The sequence below is a fragment of the Meles meles genome, chromosome 14 (genome assembly GCF_922984935.1).
Source record: "Meles meles chromosome 14, mMelMel3.1 paternal haplotype, whole genome shotgun sequence".
Taxonomy (NCBI): domain Eukaryota; kingdom Metazoa; phylum Chordata; class Mammalia; order Carnivora; family Mustelidae; genus Meles; species Meles meles.
This window is the reverse complement of record NC_060079.1, coordinates 41,187,647-41,207,828: the sequence shown is the minus strand read 5'-3', so window position 1 is coordinate 41,207,828 and position 20,182 is coordinate 41,187,647. Positions and strand designations below refer to the sequence as shown.

Here is a 20,182-nt window from a genome sequence, read left to right as displayed (position 1 = left end):
TTTCTTTGGTGTTGGTTGTGATCTCTCTTCTTTCATTCAGGATTTTATTTATTTGGGTCGTTTCTCTTCTCTTTTGGATAAGTCTGGCCAGGGGTTTATCAATCTTATTAGTTCTTTCAAAGAACCAGCACCTAGTTTCATTGATTTCTTCCATTGTTTTTTTTGGTTTCTGTTTCATTGATTTCTGCTCTAATCTTTAGTATTACTCTTCTTCTGCTGGGCTTAGGCTTTCTTTGTTGTTCTTTCTCCAGCTGCTTTAGGTGTAGGGTTAGGTTGTGTATTTGAGACCTTTCTTGTTTCTTGAGAAAGGCTTGTATCACTATATATTTTCCTCTCAGGCCTTTATTTGCTTTGTCCAACAGATTTTGAACCATTTTTTCATCATCATTTGTTTCCATGAATTTTTTTCAATTCTTTTTTAATTTCCTGGTTGACCCATTCATTATTTAGAAGGATGCTCTTTAGTCTCCATGTATTTGGGTTCTTTCCAAATTTCTTCTTGTGATGGAGTTCTAAGCTTCAGAGCATTGTGGTCTAAAAATATGCAGTGAATGATCCTAATCTTTTGATACCAGTTGAGACATGACTTATGACCCAGGATGTGATCTATTCTGGAGAAGGTTCCATGTGCACTAGAGAAGAATGTGTATTCTGTTGCTTTGGAATGGAATGTTCTGAATATATCTGTCATGTCCATCTGGTCCAGTGTGTCATTTAAGGCCTTTATTTCCTTGTTGATCTTTTGTTTGGATGATCTGTCCGTTTCAGTGAGGAGACTGTTAAAGTCCCCTACTATTATTGTATTATTGTCGATGTGTTTCTTTGATTTTGTTATTAATTAGTTTATATAGTTGGCTGCTCCCATGTTAGGGCATAGATATTTAAAATTATTAGATCTTCTTGTTGGGCAGACCCTTTGAGTATGATATAGTGTCCTTCCTCATCTCTTACTATAGTCTTCGGCTTAAAATCTAATTGATCTGACATAAGGATTGGCACCCCAGCTTTTTTTTTTTTGATGTCCATTAGCATGGTAAATTGTTTTCCACCCCCTCACTTTAAATCTGGAGGTGTCTTTGGGTCTAACGTGATTTTCTTGTAGACAGCATCTTTTTTTAATCCATTCTGATACACTGTGTCTTTTTATTGGGGCATTTAGCCCACTTACATTCAGGGTAACTATTGAGAGATAGGAATTTAGTGCCACTGTATTGCCATTAAGGTGACTGTTACTGTATATGGACTCTGTTCCTTTCTGGACTACTACTTTTGGCTCTCTCATGCTTAGAGGACACCCTTCAATATTTCCTGTAGAGCTGGCTTGGTGTTTACAAATTCTTTTAGTTTTTGTTTGTCCTGGAAGCTTTTTATCTCTCCTTCTATTTTCCTTTTTTTTTTTTTTTTTAAAGATTTTATTTATTTATTTGACAGACAGAGATCACAAGTAGGCAGAGAGGCAGGCAGAGAGAGAGAGGAAGGGAAGCAGGCTCCCCGCTGAGCAGAGAGCCCGATGCGGGGCTCGATCCCAGGACCCTGAGATCATGACCCGAGCCGAAGGCAGCAGCTTAACCCACTGAGCCACCCAGGCGCCCCTCTCCTTCTATTTTCAATGATAGCCTAGCTGGATAGAGTATTCTTGGCTGCATGTTTTTCTCATTTAGTGCTCTGAACATATCATGCCAGTTCTTTCTGGCCTGCCAGGTCTCTGTGGATAAGTCTGCTGCCAATCTAATATTTGACCATTGTATGTTACAGACTTCTTGTCTCAGGCTGCTTTCAAGGTTTTCTCTTTGTCACTAAGACTTATACAGTTTACTATAAGATGATGGGGTGTGTACCTACTTTTCTTGATTTTTGAGGGGAGTTCTATGTGCCTCCTGGATTTTGATGCTTGTTCCCTTTGCCACAGTAGGGAAATTCTCAACTATAATTTGTTCCAATATACCATCCACCCACCTCTCTCTTTCTTCTTCGCCTGGAATCCCAATTACTCTAATGTTGTTTCGTATTATGGTATCACTTATCTCTCGAATTCTCCCTTCATGCTCCAGTAGTTGTTTATCTCTCTTTTGTTCAGCTTCTTTATTCTCTGTCATTTGGTCTTCTATATCACCAATTCTCTTTTCTGCTTCATTTATCCAGCAGAAAGAGCCTCCATTTTTCATTGCACCTCATTAATAACTTTTTAAATTTCAAGTTGGTTAGATTTTATTTCTTTTATTTCTCCAGAAAGGGCTTTTATTTCTCCAGACAGGGTTTCTCTGATATCTTCCATGTCTTTTTGGAGCCCAGCTAGCACCTTGAGAATCGTCATTCTGAACTCTAGATGTGACATATTACCAATGTCCATATTGATTAGGTCTCTAGCCTTCGATACTGCCCATTCTTCTTTTTTTTGTGGTGAGTTTTTCCATCTTGTCATTTTATCCTGATAATAATATATGAAGGAGTGAATAAAATACTAAAAGGGTGGCAAAGACCCCAGAAAATGTGCTTTAACCAAATCAGAAGAGATGCCAAATCATGAGGGGTAAGAAAAGGTGTAAAAAGTAGCTCAGAAAAAAAAAATTTTTTTTAAAGAAAAAATATAAAAAAGAAAATATATATATTAGACTGGTGAACAGAACAGAGTCACCCACTTTACTTTGGGAGTATTTTAGTATCTTAGAAGGAATTATTTACCAAAATTTTAAAGAATGAAAAACCGTATATATAGGGGCGCCTGGGTGGCTCAGTGGGTTAAGCCACTGCCTTCGGCTCATGTCATGATCTCGAGGTCCTGGGATCAAGCCTCTCATCGGGCTTTCTGCTCAGCAGGGAGCCTGCTTCCCTCTCTCTCTCTCTGCCTGCCTCTCTGCCTACTTGTGACCTCTCTCTGTCAAATAAATAAAATCTTCAAAAAAGAGAGAAAAACTATATATATATATATATGCAAATATATGTACACACGCACAAACACACACACACACAATAAGGGTAAACACGATGAAGTGATGGAATATGACTACAAAGATACAAATTTTTTTAAAAAATTTCTAAAAAAGGAATTGATAAGGTAAGTTGGTTGGGGGAACCAAAAAGAAAGTGGAGAGAATTTACTGAGGCTGGAGACTAGAAGGAAGCCCTGTATTTAGGGTATATTTTGATCTATTAGAAAAAGTTGTACCCCAAATGTTTTTTAGAAGAAAAAACCCATGTGTGTATAAAAAATAAAGTTTGATACAATGAAAGATAAAATATGACTATAATAATAAAGTTTCAGGGGCGCCTGGGTGGCTCAGTGGATTAAGCCGCTGCCTTCGGCTCAGGTCATGATCTCAGGGTCCTGGGATCGAGCCCCGCATCAGGCTCTCTGCTCCGCGGGGACCCTGCTTCCTCCTCTGTCTCTCTGCCTGCCTCTCTGCATACTTGTGATCTCTCTGTGTCAAATAAATAAATAAAATATTTAAAAAAAATAAAGTTTCAAAAGATTTTTTTATGAAAGGTATTGTTAAGATAAACTGGCTAAAAAATGTTAAAAGAGGAAAGAGTAAAAGTTAAAAAAAAAGTTTAGCATAAGAAAAAAACTAAAGAATCATGGGGAGAAAGCCATGAATTCCATGCTTTGCTTTCTCCTCCCCTAGAATTCTGCTGTTCTCCTTGGTAAGTGAACTGGTCTTGGCTGGATTTCTTGCTGATCTTCTGCAGGAGGGGCCTGTGGTAGTGATTCTCATGTGTCTTTGCCCAAGGTGGAATTGTACCATCCTTACCAGGGGCTGGGCTAAGTAATCATCTTGGGTTCACTTTCGGGAGCTTTTATTCCCTGAATGCTTTCTGTAGAGTTCTGGAGGACAGGAATGAAAATGGCGGCCTCCCAATCTCTGGCCCGGAGGAGCCGATAGCTTGGGGCCCCACTCCTCAGTGCACCCTCGGAAGAAAGCACTCAATCACTCCCATCTCCCTGGCCTCTGGCCATGCTCCAAGCTCACCCAGCCTGTGACTAAGTATCTCTGTCTCTGGCACACAGCGCCCCCTGGAGTCTCCAAACCCAGCAGATCCCTGCGCTCTTCCAGGGGGGTCTCCCCAGATCTTATGGTGTCCCTGCTCAAAGAACAGTGGTTTGACTATGCCACAGATCACATTTAAGGTAACCCTGAGTTGAGAGCTCACTCCTTGGCTCCGTTTCTGTAGCCAGCTTCCCCGCTCTAATACTTGCAAGCTCTGCGACACTCAAGACATCCCGATCCTTCTGTGACTCTGCGGGACCTAAGACCACGCTGTTCCCGTGTGAGCTTCACCCTGGCTTAGCCTCTGGAGTGATGTCCCTCAGGGGAGCAGACTTTAAAATGTTCTGATTTTGTGCTTAATTGCTCCACCGCTTGCCGGGAGCCAGCCCCTCCCCCCGTGGTCTAGCTTCCCATCGCTTTGGATTCACTTCTCTGAGGTCCTACTTTTCAGAAAGTGGTCGATTTTCTGTTTCTAGAATTGCTGCTCTTCTCTTCAATCTCCTGTTGGATTTGTAGGTGTTGGGAATGGTTTGATAAACTATCTAGCTGATCTCCTCCTACCTGATGTCATTTCAGCCTGCTACTCCTCCACCATCTTAACTCCTCCTCTCCCTAGTGACTTTTAAACACTTCTCTGTATCTTCCTTTATTTGTCATCCATATATCTTTTTTAAGTGCCTATCTAAGCCTTGGGTCATTTTTCATTTTTTAAGTTTTTTCTTAAACTTTTGTCTTTTTGTTATTGACTCAAAGGGCATAGAAGTATATCTATTTACATTACATACACACATACATACATATTTATATATAAAAGCCTTTGCATTAAAGAAGAAATCAAAAGGGAAACTAAATAGCGTTTTAGCCTAAATTATAAAGAAAACACATTTTTAAATATGTGGGATGAAACTGAAGCATTAAACAAAAATTGTATCCTTAAATAAAGGATTAATATAAGTTATCTATGCTTCTGCTTTAAAATTGTGGGAAGGAGAAACAAATAACATCCAAATAAACAGAAAAATGAAATAGAAAATTGTTTTCTCCATAAAGTTATTAAATTCAGCAGTGCCTTTATAAGACTAAAAGAGAGACTGGAGATTGGTACATCAAAAGTATACCATTAAGAGAATTAAAAGATATTCCAGAGATGGGAAGAATATACTTGGAAAACATCTATCTAACAAATGTCTGGTATCAGACTCTATGAGTTGATAAGAAAAAGACCAAGAATTTTTTTTTTTTAATTAAAAATGAACCAAAGACTTGAATATGCTCTTAAAAATATATATGAATGACAAAGACATAAGAGCTAATATCATTAGTCATTAGGGAAATGATACACCCTTTAGAATGGTTAAAACTAAAAATACACATAGCACCAAATGTTAGTGAAAAGGTAGAGAAATCAGAACTCTTAAATATTTGCTAGTGAGAATGTAAAATTTAAAAATGCTTTGAAACATATTTTTTAGTACCTTACAAACTAAAATACACTCTTATACTTTGATTAAGGACACCATGTGTAGGTAGGTATTTACCCAAGAGAAATGAAAATACTCAACTTTATTCATAACAGCCCAAACTGGAAACAATCAAAAGGTCTATCTATAGGAGAAAGAACCTCTAAACTCTGGCATATTTGCACAAGGGTATACACTCAGAGATTAAAAAAAAAATACTGCCACATGAAACAACATGGGCAACTTTTACAGATATTATTCTGGGCACCAAAATAAATTGAACTAAAAAACTAGGCACAAAAAATACATGACTCCATTTATATAAATTTCTAGAGCAGGCAAAAGATGACAGATAAATGAATATGTGCATACATACTTATATACATGTTTACACACATGTTTATACATGGATATATATACTTATATACATGTTTATATAATTACTTATATATGTTTAGATGTATATCCATACTTATATACATTAATACAAACTTACATACATGCATATGCCTACTTATATACATGGCACCATAGCCTCTGAAGGGTGAAGGAATTTACAATATGGAATTTTCTGGCTTGTAATTTCAAACAGGTTAGAAAAAAACAGGTTTATCCATTAATCAAAATTATAATATTAAGATTTGTGCATTTCAAGTGGCAGAATACTAATAGTTAATGAAACCAGGTCATGAACCCTAGTGACTGTTGACTGAATTAGAGGGAATAGATAAGAAGTAAGAAAGACTAAGGCAGTGGTGTTTTGACTAGTTAAAAGTTTAGGACTTGAATATATGAGTAGATAATTATATTTTTTCCAAGAATAAAATTAGAAATGACTTGAGCTTTGTCAATGTATAAGAAAAAAGCCCAATTTGGGATATAACGGACTTTAAAGTTCCTCTTGATTATATAGATAGAAGGGCTCATAATCTTTGATTATACAACTTATTGGAAATCTAAACTTAGATGTCCTGTTTTAGAGCAACACATACACTCTGAGTTTATAATTCTGATAAGTCAGGAAGTAAAAACTAATGATTTAATTATAAAAATGTTTATCAAACCAGCATAACATTAATTTATCCACATGTGCAGAATTGCTAATACTATTTGGTAGTCATAAAAAACTGAAAGAATATAACTTTTTATATATACTAAGAGGAGAAAAGTTAGTTTCAATTAAAGCTTGATTTAAAACTAAACTGCGGATTTTTAAAATAAGATTCAGTTGCCTAGGGCATAATTTAGGTGAACATTATGTATTTATGAATTCAAATTCATGTCATTTTTATATGAGAAATGTGATTCTAGACTATTTTAAAATCCACCATTAGTATTACACGGCTTAGATCTACTTTGTATTTATAATCTCAATGCTGAATTTTATAAAAAACTTTTAAATACTGTATTTCCACATGTAGAAATGTCAATTCCATTATACTTGATATACTCTTTGTTGCATCTGGAAATGCAATTTAAAATGAATTTACATTTTATTTTCAATTCCCATAGACTCAAATAAATATTCAATAAATCCATTGTATCTGTCTCTGGGCAAAAGTGCTTTGTAAAAAATAAGAAATCTTTTGTCAAATGATGTAAGCCAAGGGTTTTTGTTATTTTACATGTCTCCAAGGAATACTACCTGTAGGCTAACAGAAGAAATGATAAATGCTGAATAGCACCCAACAGAAATGACATAATATTCAAGAATAGTACTCTAAATTGACAAAATAACAACATGCACAAACATGGGGTGAAGAAAAATACTAGGGAATAAAATATTTAAAAATTTCAAAGCCCATAATTCATTATGGACTGTCAAAAAACAGGAAAATAACCAACAGAGAAGAAAACATTGGAGAAATAATGACTATTTGTTTACGGCTTTCTAGATGGTTTAGAAAAAGCTCTAGGGCAACATAATGCTTGAATGTATACCAGAACAAGAGGGCGTATTTTTAAAAGAATGCTAAATGAATTCTAAAATTCTGTGGAAAGACTCAGAATTTAATATCTGTGATTTTTACATTATTTACAAAAAAAAAAAACATGGGCAACTCAAAATTTTTAAGACATTGAGGCCACTTATGAACTACGGCATAAAAAATAATTTCATTATTTTGTAAAATATAAATGTTATCAGAAGAATATAAAAACTTAAATGGAAAAGAACAAAAAAAATCAGTAAAGTCATTGTCAATGGTGTTGAAAAAAGGATTCAGAATTATACTCAATACCTTAGAAAATAAACTACTGCCCACCAGAAATCTGAAAACACTTTGTCCTCGCAGGTAGAATTTGTGTGAACAGCTTATAAAACAAGACTGCTGAGTCCAAGGTAAAGGTGGATATGAAAAAAGCCATATTGCTGATAGTCCTGAAAGAACAAATTACCTTTGAAATAGAAAATTCTTTACCAGCCAAATGGTATTTTTTTAAACTTTTTTTTTCCTCTTTACAAAAAAGGGGGAAAAGAGAGAGAAATCATTTAACAACCAAACCATATAGTGGTGCTGAGTACTAGATTTGTGAACTCTTAGTCATTTCTCAAACTGAAGTTGAATCAATCATCTCTTTGTTATGGAGAAAGATTTAAAGACATTTGATTAACCTTAAGAGGCTCAGCTCCACTGAAGGCCATAGACCATCTTTGATTTGTTGAGTGTGGGGATTCTAAGAGACTATCATGTTCTAGTCCTCATTAAAAATATCAGAAGAGTAATAATTGTCTTATGAGCCCAAGGACTGTCAAATAAGATTTATGAAAGTGGTATAATTTTACTACCAGAAAATTTAACACATTTACACTAAGGATCATCAAATTCCTTGTTATGCTAGGCTTGGCTGGATTATTTTATTCTATAACCATACAAATGCAGTGTGTATGGGACAAAATTTATCCAAGAATTGCCTAAGAATATACTTGCTTTAAAGAGAAAAGACAGTGGATAAGGTCATCAAAGTAACTATGTAAAACTGAAGTCTTTTAAATTTTTTAAATGCCAAAAGAATAAGGATTTATTATTATTTTATCAGTTTCATTAATGTATATTTCTCAGTTCTTGCCCTCGGTAAGAAGTCTCAAGGAGTATCAAGGGGCAGAATCACTGCATAATTTGAAAATCTCTGTAAATTTCCAAAATGGTGACAATGTATTAGCCTATGGAGAGATTCATTTGGCTCAAACAACTTTGCCAAATTAACAAATAAACAAAAATCTGAGCCAAGATTTTACTTAAAAATGTAGACTCCTGGCTGGATTCTGCTTATTATCTAGTTCATTACAGTGTGTCCACTCACATAAGGAATGTAAGGCTGTATATTTTCATTTTTCCTCCTGCAGTCTCTTTAGAGACTCCTGAGATTTTTAAGATTATGATCCCTGACTTAAATTATAGTTCTGAATTATCATTAAAAAGCTGAGCAAACATTAGCAATTCACTAAAACAATGTATTCCTCTGCTTCTTCATGTTTCACAAAGAACTCAATTATCATAAAAATGTGTTGCAAGATCTGTTACATCTTCCCTGAAGCATTTCTTATGTATCCAGGTAAAAAGCCACTTCCTTCAGTGATCCTACTACACTTGTTGCAGAGCACATTTGTGAGTATTGTACCATTATTATTGATTTGACCTCCTCACAGTAAATAAAAAGGACAGAGGACAGTTCGATCTTTCTTAAGCCACAATTCTTGGCACAGTATGTGATATATTATAGGCACCTTGATATTTTGTTCAATAACTAAATGGATGCCTTAATAATTTTCATTCCTGCAATATGTTCATCCCCTATTCTTCAGAAAAAGCAGTTGAGGTAAATGCTTCAAGGAATTTGTGTATAGAATTATTTTTGGCAACTAATTTTTATACTAAAGTAATACTGCAATAAAATGTGAAATCAGAAATTTATTTAGTCATAAAAAACCCCAACTCTTTGTAATGTTAAAACTGATCTAAAATGGAAAAATCTCTGCAACAACACAGTAGTAGAATACAGTCACTGGTTGAACACAGTTCAGAGAAGAGAGCCGGTATACACCAAATGAGAAAGTCACTCCCTGTATTAGGAAAAGGTAAAAGAGCAAAGAGTAGAATAGTTGTGAACCTCTGAGGGTTCCTGGGTGCCTGGGTGCCTGGGTGGCTGAGTAGGTTAAGCTGCTGTCTTTAGCTGCTGTCTTTGGCTCAGGTCATGAGATCAGAATCCTGGGATCAAGCCCCATATGTGGCTCTCTGCTCAGCAGGGAGCCTGCTTCCCCCTCTGTCTCTGCCTGCCTCTCTGCCTACTTGTGATCTCTGTCTGTCAAATAAATAAATAAAATCTTTTTAAAAAAATAATAACAAGGGCAGTTTTGAATCAGGGCTTGATGTGAATGGGGACCCAAGCCAGTGAGTTTGTGGGTAGGGTGATAATACTTTTTATTTATAAGCAAAGGCCAGTTGCTATTTGTTTCAACAAATTATGTGACAAGTTAGGTAAATAATAAAAAATAAAATTAAAAAATAGACCATCTACCATCTCTAGGACTCAGTTTCCTGAACACTGCCCCTTTACCTTTGTGTTTAATGATACATATTTTATTCTATCACACATATTCGATTCCCACACCTTCTAACATTGTGTGGATCACTAATAGCCATAGAATGGGTTTGTCAGATCTATAATACTTTCCTTGATATGGAAAAGAATTCCCCAGCAAATGAGGAATTAAAAAGGAGAACAGGAAAAGCACATTTTGAATCTAAATGATTTCTATTTACCAGCTTCTGAGAGTAACAAGCTAAAAGTCTTGTTACAGTTCTTAGTTTGCTTGGTTTGGTTTTGCTTCTCTTTATGACACATATTTCAGCAGAACTTTTTCTAAATCTTTTATAGGCAGCAATGTCAAGTAGATGAAAATATGCACTCTTTGTTGTATTCTTTGAAAACTGCATAACTTTTAATTTTAAACTATAAACTTTTGTTAGCCAGTGAAGAATCGGTTTAATGCTCATGCACTATTGAACACTTTACAGATGACAAAAATATTAGAGATAGTCAGTATGTAAAGAGAACTATAATCAAAAGAAAAATCATTTGCCACTGAGTTCTTCCTGATTTGTGTTCTAAAGATCAGATTGCTTTCAGTGGTCACAAAGGTGGGTGAATGCCATTCCTTTCCTTGCTAGCTAACTGCATTCTTTTGTTCTAATATACATTATCTGATAAGAAAACATTTTGCTGGTATGTAAAATACAAGTAGCTCTGCATGTTTTTGTGTATTATTAAATATTGAATGAATGAGTCAAGAACTCTGGGTAAGATATAATAAGAAAGCTTTTTGTCTTGTGAAGTTATAAGGAACTGTAAGTGGTAAAAATGGGAGCAATGAGGGGAAAGCAATGAACAATAGAATTTAAAGCATTTTTAATTTATTTTTCCAAGTCTGGATATTTTCTGACACTGGAAAGTCATGTCATCATCAGCGTTTTGTAAGACTTGGCTGGACAAAAGATCATTATGTTCTGTTAAATTACGCTGGGACTCCAGGAACCACACTTATCAGAAGTAATGGCTCCTGGTACTGGGAACATATAAAGAGATTAACTAGAGAATCAAATATTTCTATCTCAGCTTAATCTTATAATTGATACATGTGTTATATATTAATTAATCTGAACATTTATGGAATGTCATCACACTTTCATCATATTATAATGTCTTCCTAAAATGTATGTAATTAACTCAGAGAAATCTAACTTAACCCCCAACACTTACTTCAATGAAGCCGTTCTGAAATGTTGTATAACTTCTATATAACCACATAAAGGGTAGAGTTAATCCAGCGTTCTGTATTCTTACTTGACATTTTTCAGTTTTCTCATTAGCTATCATCTAGGTATCAATGACTTCTATGGTACTATGCATCCTTTGGAATTATCCCTACTTGCAATTATACCATCATTTGAACTACAAATTAACCATTTGCAATGACATGGATGGAGCTAGAGAGTATTATAAGGTAGTCAAAGAAAGACAAATACCATACAATTTTACTCATATGTAGAACTTAAGAAACAAAACAGGGGTGCCTGGGTGGCTCAGTGGGTTAAAGCCTCTGCCTTCGGCTCAGGTCATGGTCCCAGGGTCCTGGGATCAAGCCCCACATCGGGCTCTCTGCTCTGTGGGGAGCCTGCGTCCTCCTCTCTCTCTGCCTACCTCTCCCTAGTTGTGATTTCTCTCTGTCAAATAAATAAAAAATAAAAGAAAAGAAAAGAAACAAAACAGATGAACATAGGGGGAAAAAGAGAGGCAATCCAGGAAACAGATTCTTAACAACAGAGAACAAACTGAGGGCTGCTAGAGGGGAGGTGGAAAGTTGAAGGGCTCAATGGGTGATGTGGATTAATAGTGCACTTATGATGAGCACTGGATGTTACATGTAAGTGATGAATCACTAAATTCTACAACTGAAACTAATATTATAGTGTATGTTGGAATTTAACTAACTGGAATTTAAATAACAATTTGGGAACTAAGTGAGGAGAAAGTTTACTATTATATCAAATTAATATAGCTCATTTTGGAAAAATTACTTATTTTGATGTAATTGTAAGCTTTATCCTCACTTAGTTTACCTTTCTTTCTCTCTCTCTCTCTCTCTCATTACATGAACATACTGTTAAAAAACAAAACAAAATGGAGTCACTTATGCTAAGCCGGTCACCAAACTGAGAATTAAGTACAGTTTTGGATTTCTCAGAAATGGAATCTTAAACCAATCAGTAATACCTAATCACACTAGTTGTTAATCTGCCTGACAGATCCTTATTACCCCTAAAGGAAAGTGATCTCACAAAAACCGATCCTTTTTTTTTTTTTTTTTTTTGTCTAGTATAACTTCCTTGTTCCTGTTCTCTCTAGCTGTAAAAGTCTTTCATTTTGTATAACACCTCTGAGCTCCTTTCTATCTGCTAGATTGGATGCTATCTGATTCAAACTGATTTTTATTTACTCAAATAAATTCTTAAAATTCTTAAGAATTTTAATATGCCTTAATATGCCTCAGTTTATCTTTTTTTTCAAATTTTTAATAAAGCAAATAATTTTACAGTAAGGCATAAATGAAATATTCCTAGAATTTAATAAAAAGCAAATTCAAGTAATTACCAGTATTTAGATTTCTGGGTACCATGATTGCAAAAAGCAGGGACAGGTATGAATGGCCAGGCAGTAATTGGCTCTTGGTTTATTATCCTTTGATTCATTTACAGTGGAATATTGGCATGTTTCCTCCAAGGGTGCTGTACCTTCTTGCTGGCCAAGACATCCAGATCACGGCAGATTCGGGCTCATGTAGAGGAAGGCTGGATGATGTCATCCACAAATCCTCTCACTGCAGCAGGAAAGGGGTTGGCAAACTTCTCAATATACTCTGCCTGAGCAGCTTCCACATTCTCATGCCCTTTGAAGATGATCTCCACAGCACCCTTTGCTCCCATGACTGCAATCTCTGCTGTAGGCCAGGCATAGCTGATGTCGCCACAAAGGTGCTTGGAGCTCATGATGTCATAGGAACCACCATATGCCTTCCTGGTGATGACTGTGACTTTGGGTACAGTTGCCTTAGCAAATGCGTAGAGAAGCTTCGCACCATGCCGGATGATGCCCCCATATTCCTGTGCTGTGCCAGGCAAAAAGCCAGGGACATCAACAAAAGTGATGAGTGGAATATTGAACGCATCACAGAATCGGACAAAACGAGCCCCTTTCACAGATGAATTAATATCCAAACATCCTGAAGCCACCTTAGGTTGGTTGCCAACAATTCCAACGGTCCTCCCATTCATTCTTGCAAAACCAACAACGATGTTCTTGGCATAATTGGGCATGATCTCAAAAAATTCTCGCTCATCAACAACAGAATGTATGATGTCCACCATGTTGTAGGCTTTGGTCGATTCCAGGGGGACAATTGTGTCAAGCTCAGGAACCATACGGTCACTGGGATCATGGCATTCGCAGATGGGAGCCAGTTCCTGATTGCTGAGGGGCAGGTAGTTGAAGAACTCCCGGAGATTACACAAGGCATCAATATCATTTTCAAAAGCTCTGTGGGCAACACCTGACATGCTGGTATGGGTCCTGGCACCACCAAGCTCCTCCTGAGTAACATCCTCATTGGTGACAGACTTCACAACATCCAGGCCAGTGATGAACAGGTAGGAGGTGTCCTTAACCATGAACGTGAAATCAGTCAGAGCAAGAGAATGAATACACAGCCCCACCAGCACACGGGCCCATGATCAGAGAAATCTGAGGGATGACTCCAGATGCCAGGACATTCCTCAGAAAGATGTCTGCATAGCCAGCCAAAGACTCTACTCCCTCTTGGATCCGTGCTTCCCCAGAGTCATTCAGTCCAATCACTGGAGCCCCCACTGTCATGGCCTGGTCCATGATTTTGCAGATCTTCTGGGCATGTGCCCCGGACAGACTAGCTCCAAAAACTGTAAAATCCTGACTGAAGACATAAGCCAATCTTCCATTGATTCGGCCCCGTCCAGTGACCACATTGTCTCTAAGAAACTTACTCTTCTCAGCAGCCATTCCAAAATCTGCACATCTGTGTTCCACAAACATGTCACTCTCAACAAAACTGCCCAGGTCCAGCAAAACACTGATCCGCTCTCTGGCAGTTAGCTTTCCCACGCTTTCACAGGGCAGGAGAATAAACAGATTTTTTTTTCCCTAAGTGCCCATCATCGCTTCCGTAGCTATACCAGTAAGATTGTGAAGGGATAAGTACTACTATCTTCTTTTTACAATAAACTGACTCCTAGTGATTAAGTAACTAGTCCAAAAGTCTATAGATGTTAAGTGGTGAGCCAGCTGGGAGCTGGCCAGCTCCCTCTAAATATCCAGAAGCAAAGTGGAGAGTAGTAAAGCACAGTGGTGCTTAACCTCGTTTTACCTGCCCTCAGTTTATCTTTTAACAGTTCTGGTTTCAGGAGAGGGAACCATATGAGACCCCCACAACTCCCAGGAGTGATGAAAAAACAAACAGGTACCTATGCAACACCCTGATCTCATTGCTCTCTCATTGCCCCTGGGGGCTCTGCGTAAGTCTCTCTCAGATCTTAGCTTTGCAGTTTTGGTATTAAGAGCTTTCAGACTTTCTTTGAGCATTTCTTTTCCTGGACTGGATCCAGAAACCAGCTGGAGTTGGGCTGGGTTTGACTTAGAAACCAGACACATCTGGAGTTGGACTATCATCATTTTAAGTTGGACAGAGAAGAGCATGAGGCTTCAGGAGAGTAAAATTTTATTTTAAGGCTAAACAAGAAGGTTAACCTTACCAAAGATAATCTTTGAATTACAGTGGCCACAGTGAGAACTTTAAACTTTTAACCATTTTATTTAAGCTGAGACATGACAAAGTATCCTAGAAAAAAGGGGGTTCAGCCAAGCACTCATTATAAAGGGTAGAGGGAAAATATTTTCCTTCTCTACAATTTCTGGTGACCAGGATAAGATCTGGGATGCCCCATTCACTCCAGAGCCTATAAACAAGATCTTGCAGAACCTTGCGGAAATCAGCAAAGGGTAAGAATTTTTTAGCAAACTTTTTTTCAAAATTTTTGAGCAATCCCAGATCACTTATCTATGGCACCTCAGTGAAGAGAGTACCTTGTTCCTTTCTTCCCAAATTCAGAAGGGCAGTCAAACAAAACAAAACAAAACAAAACAAAAAAACAAAAAAACAAACAAAAAAAAAACACATTTGCAAGAATCCTATCCTTGAATGCAATGCCCACTGGTTGTCAATCCTTTCTATACCCAGGACAGCTATTGCCTTTTTTGTTTCTCTTGTTTTATGTCCTAAGAACTTGGCTTGACAGTTATCAAGCCGGGGGTCCCCCCAAAATGGCCAGATATGTGAGTTGCACCCTATTTGTGGCTAGATATGCCTGGACCAAAATTTGAGAGCTTCACTACAACGCACTGCATTTGTGACTAGGGTCCTAACAAAATGTTGCCAACTGTCAGGGGAATTGTCTTAAGACTTTCCTTCTTTTGCTTATCTTTGGGAATGGCTCTGGATTTAGGAGGATAGTATCCTTTCCACCCTCTTTGATGATGCCTCATCTATGAGGTTGTTCATTACTGTTCAGAGCCTGTTACAAATTTGTTTTTAGGCGTTCTCCAGTAAGCTAAGATGAAACTTTACACTCACAGGGAAAGAAAAACATTCTGAAGCCTTTGTGGAAGGATTTACTAGAATATTCTGAAGAGGCACAGCTCTAAATATAGAACATAGGAGTCCACTGATTTCCATCTTAGTGGAAGATCTTTTCCCAATATAAAGAACCAAACTGAAGATGAAATAGTTGGATGCCAGATTAATCCCTTGATATCATCAGGTTGCAACTTAATTCTATGAGGAATTAAAAACTGTGCATGTCTTATGAATGAAGTTTTCACAAGAACAGACATAATTCAAAGCTCAAAGCCCACTTACTCTTTTTTACCAATTTCCAAACCTCCCCTATTCATTTTAACAGGCTTGTAGATAATGGAAAAGATCTGAACATAGAGAATAGAAGACCTTCTTGGTGAAATTTGCATTTTTTTCTGTGTGCCTGTTGAGATGTAAGTATTTAATGCCATCTTTTCTAAGAACCAAGGTAGTTATTATCAGAGGGGGGAAAGAAAGTAAAGTCTATTGGGAAAACTGGGCCGATGAAAAATGTTAAAAGTCCCTTCCACAAACATTAGCAAAATGTTTTAGCCATCTGCCGTCTGAGCAGGTAACCTAAGCAGGTAATTTAACTTCCATCTGCCAGAAACACAATTGAGTGCAAACGTTCTTTTATAAACTAGGGAGTTTTGCATTATCATAACTGTCTCATGGCTAAAATTTTAAAACAACAACTATAAGATCTGTTTCTATGTTTATGTAGGTCTATTATGTATATTATAAATATGTGATATTTTTTCTATTCCTGGATGACATTGCCAAAGTTAGTTTGTAAAGAACTCTATTTAATTGGCTTAAAAGCAAACAAGTGTTTATATAAGGTAAAGTAAACTCTCAGAAATACAGAAATTAATCCAAATGCTTTTCAAGTTCACATAATCTAAAATAATCTTCAGTAAATAAAATCTTGGTTAAGTTTGCTGTTATAATTAAAACAGCAAGTTCTTAAGAGTTACTGGTATTAAATACAGTACTTTTATTCTGCGTAGGTTTACTAAAAGTCAAATAAGCTTAGGTTATTTCTATTACAGAATTTACTGTTAAGAAAGATAATTTAAGATGATGGTTAGCTGCTTGATGTCTCATGAAATTTTCATGAGTAATCTAAACATAGTTGTTAAGAACAAGGAAATTAAAAAGATACAAAGTTCACAGAAGAACTTTTGACAATAACTGTTATATGTCTCAGTTGATCGTCCAACAGTGCATGAACACATATAATCATATATTTATGCATATACATATATTAATGTTTAAGGATGTTTTATATTCATCCAGAATTTCTTCGTCTATATCCTGGTAAGTACTATGTATAATGACATATAAGTAAAAATCACTCCTGATCTTATTCATGCATTTTACTGGCGCAACAAGGGTTTTAAATGAAATAGTAGGAGGTTTTGCAATATCTGAACATGGTGGACAGTACTCAAATCAGAGATAATGTGCAATCTTGATCTTTTAAGTTAAAGTCCAGGCTCTATACTTCTTTCTCTTCTTTAGAACTATGATTCCATATTCTACCCATTTCCCTAGCTATCTATTTATTGATGTCTACCTTGGTCTCTGTCTTTACCAAAGGAAAATTAATGGGCTGCTGTGTGAAAACTAAGAAAATTATCTGTTTTTAATTGGGGTATTCCAAATGTCTTTGCTTTTATTATGCAACATACCGGCTTTATCAAACTATATTCAAAACAAATTTTTTTTTTTGACTCATTTGTTTTTGTTTTTGTTTTTTTGTTTTTTGAGCAAGAGAGAGAATGCCAACATGCACTAATGGTGGTGAGTGACAGAGAAGAGAATCTTAAGCAGACTCCCTGCCCTGCTCAAAGCTCGACAAGGGGCTGGACCTCAGGACTCTGATATCATGACCTGAGCCAAAATCAAGGATCATTCACTTAACTGACAGCCACCCAGGTGCCCCCTGACTCATTTCTTTTTCTTTTTCTTAACCTGTTTTTCTTTTGTTACTTTTTTCAACTGCTTATCTGGATTTGTTAACATGTAATATTACATGTTATATTGCTAACATGTTAACATTATCTGTTAACATGTAATATTTTATCTAGCTATTGTTTTTAATGGGATTATTTCTCTAGATATATAGACCACAATATTGAAGAAAAAGGAATATATAAATGATACTTTCCAAAGGGAAAACTGCCACTGTTTTCAGATAGAATGCCTTGAACAGCAGTTGTCAGTTCAGGATTTTCATATATGGTAATCTTTGTTAATGACACACTTCCTTATACTTTCCTTTGTATCTCACTTATCGAAAGGTAAGCAGTAAATTCAGTTATTCTAAAACTGCAAATTTCAGCCACCATGGAATGTTGGATATAAGCTAAATGGCTTCCATTAGCAAGGTCACATTTCCTTCTCTCTCTATTCCCAGTTTTGATTGCACATATTCCTTTCCTGTGGGACTTTACTGAAGATTTCAGGATATAGTCACAACACTCCAACACACCAACTTTCCTGACCCCCTCCCACTAAGTTTTCCTAAACTTACAGGCTAGAAAAGTAAATGATCTGAACTGCAAGTTCAAGCAAATGCTTCACTACCCCTTAGCAGGGACTGTTGGTTTCCATGCAAAGCATACAGGAATCCTCTCTACTCCTAACTCTGGCTATTCCAAGTATTACTGCTACACCTAGTTATGGTATCTACATGGGTATTTTTCACTATTATTAGTATCAAGTGACAAAAAGCATAATTAGAAAGTTTGTATACATCTCTTTTCAAGCAGGATCTATTCAGTATGAAAAAACAATGGAACTACTATTAAATCTGTCTTTTCATTTCTAGACTCTACTTTCTCAGCAATAGTTTAATTACTAGGCATTTGTCCATATATTGTGGTAAATTCAGGCTATATTTCCAGATTAACAAAACACCAATATCTACTATCAAGTGTTTACCATACTAGAAAGTTTTTCCTATTGAGAAAAAAAAAAAAAGGAAAAACATGGAAAATCTCTAGTATTTCCCAATGAAGTTTTTCAGCCAAAACACCCAGCTTGATTCTGATTGGTTCAAGGTGAGTTACTCACTTACATCTAAGTCAATCATGTTTTGTAGCAATAAAATATCATTCATGTAACCAGGATCATAAACTACTGCTGGATCCAGAAATGGGATCAATCCTAAAATCACTACTGTCTAGAATGAGAAATGGGTAATTTTTCAATAACCACTTGACCAGATAATAGATAGTTTTTTCCTTATTTTTTTTCCTCAAAAACCTTTGTTTTTTTCCCTCCTCTCTTTGTCTGTTTTGATCACTCTTTTCCATGAAAACTTTTTCCCCTCAAATACAAGCAAGTGAAAATATTTCTGGTTAATGTTATTAAAGGTATTTCTTCTGAGAACAGTCAAGAATATATCTGATTTCATTAATTATTTTTCCAAGTTATACACTAAGAAGATAGGTAATACTGCAGCAGGTACTTTATAGTTTTCTTTTAAATAGTTTTTCTGTTAACATCCTGAAAGTATCTGATCTTGAGATTATATAGTTCACCTCTGCCTTTTCTGGCCATGCCTTTTCAATTCCGAGTAGGGCTATTTTGTTGCTACTATAATTTTCATTATATAGTCGAAGTGTAACAATAGAAGCAACTTACTTCTCCCAGTCTACTGGTTCAAATCTTAATATCCTCAAGTTTCCTAAACAAAAGTCCTGGAATACCTTTTTTTTTTTTTTTCTTTCAATTTTCCCTAGGAACACTGTCAAGTAGTAACATTAGCAATTTTTAAACATGATATTTCCTATGTGTTATACAATGTTGTCTGCATTCAAAGGAAATCTGGTATTCTGTAGGAATCAAGTATCAGTGCATCAAAAGATCTAAGTTCAAGACCAAGTTTCTAAATTTGCTAATCAACAGTTAGAAAGGAAAATTGGAATTCTTTTTAATGGGATTGCAACTTCAATAAAGATAGAAGGTCCAGGTCTGTTTTCTGTCTACCATGTGTCTAGATATTTTACATTTAAGAGCAATCTATCAGGGGCGCCTGGGTGGCTCAGTGGGTTAAGCCACTGCCTTCGGCTCGGGTCATGATCTCAGGGTCCTGGGATCGAGTCCCACGTCGGGCTCTCTGCTCGGCAGGGAGCCTGCTTCCCTCTCTCTCTCTCTGCCTGCCTCTCTACTTGTGATCTCTCTCTGTCAAATAAATAAATAAATAAATAATCTTAAAAAAAAAAAAAAAAGAGCAATCTTTCAATGTTAATGACATCTTCACTATTATCTACAATTTTTCCAGGAAACATCCTCCTGCCCCAGGAAACCTTTTGAGTTTCACAAAGGTCATTATAAGAAAGATATAGCATTCTGTGTCCATCACATCACTGAGTACTCTCAGGTGCTCAGATTGCTTCTACTATTGCAAGAGGTTGACAAAGGTGTTGTTGCTAGGTCATCACCTGATCCAAAAGAAAGGAAGTCTATTTCCAAAAAGAAAGGAAGATGGGTTGTCAAATGAG

The 20,182-nt window shown here is 36.3% G+C and overlaps 1 protein-coding gene across 1 annotated transcript in view; it reads right to left on the bottom strand.

The window, feature by feature from the left end:
- Positions 1-12,626: 12,626 nt before the first annotated feature.
- Positions 12,627-20,182, bottom strand: part of LOC123956059 (propionyl-CoA carboxylase beta chain, mitochondrial-like) — a 39,036-nt gene continuing 31,480 nt past the window's right edge. The window contains 2 exon segments of the mRNA XM_046028317.1: positions 12,627-13,701; positions 13,703-14,141. Coding sequence (XP_045884273.1) covers positions 12,697-13,701; positions 13,703-14,141 — 1,444 coding nt within the window. The 3' untranslated portion in view covers positions 12,627-12,696.